Below are 3,776 nucleotides of genomic sequence, written 5' to 3' on the forward strand. Positions count from 1 at the left end.
GAGAGAGAGAGGACACACTACGGGAGAGAGGAGACACACAGTTAGTGATGTGTAATGGTGGCATATAGAAGCATAGGGAGAGAGAGGAGAGGAGAGCAGAGAAGGAGGTGAGGGGAAAGAAACTCAGAGCATCATGGGGCCCCCAGCAGCCTAGGCCTATAGCAGCATAACTAAGGGAAGGCTCAGCCCTAACTATAAGCTTTATCAAAAAGGAACGTCTTAAGTCTAATCTTAAAGGTAGAGAGGGTGTCCGCCTCCCGAACTGAGACTGGGAGTTGGTTCCATAGGAGAGGAGCTTGATAGCTAAAGGCTCTGCCTCCCATTCTGCTTCTGTGGACTCTAGGAACCACAAGTAAACTTGCACTCTGAGAGCGAAGTGCTCTGTTAGGATGATAAGGCTCTACGAGGTCTTTAAGATATGATGGAGCCTTGTCATTAAGGGCTTTGTATGTTAGGAGAAGGATTTTAAATTCTATTCTGAATTTTACAGGGAGCCAGTGGAGAGAAGCTAATATGGGAGAGATATGATCTCTCTTGCTAGTTCCTGTCAGTACTCTGGCTGCAGCCTTTTGGATTAACTGGAGGCTTTTTAGGGAATTATTGGGATATACTTATAGTAAAGAGTTACAGTAGTCCAGCCTGGAAGTAACAAATGCATGGACCAGTTTTTCAGCATCACTTTGGGACAGGATGCTCCTGATTTTTGCAATATTGGGCAGGTGAAAGAAGGCAGATCTAGAGACTTGGATTTTGTGTGATTTAAAGGACATATTCTGATCAAAGATGACTCCAAGGTTCCTCACAGTAGTACTGGAGGCAAGAGCTATGTCATCTAAAGTAACTATATGATTAGACAGCAGATTTCTAAGGTTTTCAGGCCCAAGCACAATAACTTCAGTTTTGTCAGAGTTTAGAAGTAAGAAGTTGCAGGTCATCCAGGCCTTTATGTCTTTAAGACATGCTTGAAGTTTGACCAGCTGACCTGATTCATTTGGCTTCATAGATAAATATAACTGAGTATCATCTGCATAGCAATGGAAATTTATGTTGTGCTTCCTGATAGTATTGCCTAAAGGGAGCATGTATAAAGTGAAGAGAATTGGACCTAACACAGCCCTGTGGAACGCCGTGACTAACTTCAGTTTGTGTGGAACATTCGTCATAAACATGAACAAATTGAAATCTTTTTGATAAATAAGATTTGAACCAACTTAGCGCAGTTCCTTTAATCCCACTAACATGTTCAAGTCTCTGCAGTAAGATGTTGTGATCAATGGTGTCAAAAGCAGCACTGAGATCTAAGAGGACAAGTATGGAGACAAGTCCTTTGTCCGAGTCCTGTTTGTCACATTTATCTTTATATTACCAACACTTTTCTTTGTGAGAAAGCTCAGGAGTTTTGTTCTTGATCAGAATGTTGTCATAACTGAGGGCAAATCTACTTTCTTTTGCAGCATGGGGGTCTCTGAGGAGAAGAAGGAACCATGTGGAACCGTCTGTTTGAAATACCTCCTGTTTGCTTTCAACTTTCTCTTTTGGGTAAGTTTCCATTCAGATTCGAGCCTTAAGGACTTAATTGCTAAGGTGATTATGTTGCCGGTCTCATGCGCTCCTCAAGCTCATTTTGGGGGGGGGCAAGCATGATCTGGTTTTGTAACTTTTAAGGCAGCCTGGATATTTTGTCTGCTGGTTTGGCTTGAGATCTTCAAGCGCACGAAAACAAAAAGACGTCAGACAGAGCATGAAACACAACCAATCAGGCAGTCATACAAGGTTTAAACAAACCCCCATACTGTATAGGCAAACCTATTGTAGTTGGAAGAGAAAACAAAGGACAGTAAGTATCACACTTACAGACCTAGTTAAACTTTGGCAGTCTATACATGCCCTATTTCTGCTCTCACACAGATCTCCTGTGACATTTCAGTTGCACTTTTCTTTGAGATTTACCTCCAAATAAAATTGTTTATATAATCAAGTGAAGTACAAAAGCTGCATATAATTCTTGCTTACAACCTGTCTGATTGCTCGGACTTCATTATAGTGACCTGTGTCTGTGTGTGTGTGTGTGTGTGTGTGTGTGTGTGTGTGCCAGATCTTGGACAATATTTTAGTGGCCAAAAAGTACAAAAGTAAAACCCTAATAAACATATTTTTCTTTACACTCTATCTGCAGTTGAGATGTGTGTAGAGAAAAAATAGCCTCAGTACTTTAAAACTTACCAAATTGTTTTGGAGGTAAAAGGCACTTCTCAGGCCCTTTCCTTTTACTTTTCTTGATTTCAAAATTACATTCAAACAATTAAATTTCATTAGCATGGGTCACCCACAGCTAACCATAACCTATACATACAGTATACTGCCCTCGTTCTGCGTGACTCGGTAGAACTAGACAGTTAATGTGAACTTAGAATCCAAAAAGATTCAAACAAGGCTTGCTTTTCTTGTTATTTTTTTAGTCGTTTTCCAAGTTATGATTTTCTCGTAAAACTGTAACAAATACAAACATAGTACATTAATTAAACACAAAGTGAACCAGCTATTACACGCACACAAAACAGATACTAATTGTTACGTGTGAGTGTGGTGCAGTTGCAGACAGAGACCAGGAGGAGTAGGAGCTACAGAAGTGTTTTGTTGAACAAAACACAGGTAAGGCTGGGTGGCAGGAAGACGAGGAACCAGGAGGAGACCAGACAGGAACCAAGAGGGATGAGGATTCAATAGCAAAAATGAAAGTGAAACTTCAGCAAGAAACAAAACCTATGGAATGAGCACAAGGTGGCAGCTTACTCACATCCCTTTACCAAAAAACTATCATAATGTAAAAAAACTAAAACTGCGTTTCAATGAAAGGCAGCACACTCCCCGCTTGGTATATTATTAGTATACCACTATACATCCTCTAATCTTACTCAGAAAGCAGGACAACAATCTCTGAGATCGGTCTCAAAAACACTTTGGCAGTTCCGTCCTTCACTGTTTTGACCTCTACTTTGCGAACCTTTTCATCAGTGTCTGGTAGAGTCCTGACAACCATTCTCACAGGCCACACATTTCTATGGGATTGGCTGTCTTTAATGAGCACAATGTCCCCAACTTTAATGTTCGGCCTTTCTTCAGTCCACTTCCTGCGGTTCTGAAGAGTAGACAGGTACTCTGCCTTCCATCTTTTCCAAAAAATGTCTGCAAGACACTGCACCTGCTTCTATTGTTTTCCATGTAACTCCGCCATTTGGAAGTCCCCAGATGGAGCAGAGACTGCGCTCATCTTTTGCGTAAGAAGCATCGCTGGTGTGAGGACTGTAGGCATATCTGTATTGGTAGACACAGGTACCAGCGATCTTGCATTCATGATGGCCATCACTTCAGCCATAAGGGTGCTCAAGACCTCGTGAGTAAGCAGCATGTGAATTGACTGAACCAGCATGGCATCCAGGATGCGTCTAGCAACACCAATGAGTCTTTCCCAAGAACCTCCCCTATGTGAAGCATGCGGGGGGATGAACACCCATGTGCATCCTTTTGCTCTGGAGGTAGGCCTCAACAGTTGAATGCTCAGCTTCGATGCCCAGCTCTTTGCAGGCGCCAACGAAGTTAGTTCCTCTATCAGAGCGGAGGAGCTTGGCCGGCCCACGTACTGCAAAAAAAACTTCTGAAAGCATTGATGAAACTGTCAGTTGGCAGGGATTCGATCAGCTCAATATGTACAGCTCTGGTACACATACAAGTGAACAGCACTGCCCACTGTTTACTTTCTGCGCACCCTCCTCTGG

The 3,776-nt window shown here is 42.4% G+C and overlaps 1 protein-coding gene across 1 annotated transcript in view; it reads left to right on the top strand.

Moving 5' to 3' along the window:
- Window positions 1-3,776, top strand: part of LOC109965094 (CD151 antigen) — a 27,758-nt gene that overhangs the window by 3,046 nt on the left and 20,936 nt on the right. The window contains exon 2 of the mRNA XM_020608843.1: window positions 1,455-1,539. Within this exon, the coding sequence (XP_020464499.1) occupies window positions 1,456-1,539 (84 nt within the window). The 5' untranslated portion in view covers window position 1,455. The remainder of the gene's footprint in view (window positions 1-1,454; window positions 1,540-3,776) is intronic.

This window comes from Monopterus albus, unplaced genomic scaffold, assembly GCF_001952655.1.
Source record: "Monopterus albus unplaced genomic scaffold, M_albus_1.0 scaffold95.1, whole genome shotgun sequence".
In the NCBI taxonomy this organism is placed as follows: Eukaryota; Metazoa; Chordata; class Actinopteri; order Synbranchiformes; family Synbranchidae; genus Monopterus; species Monopterus albus.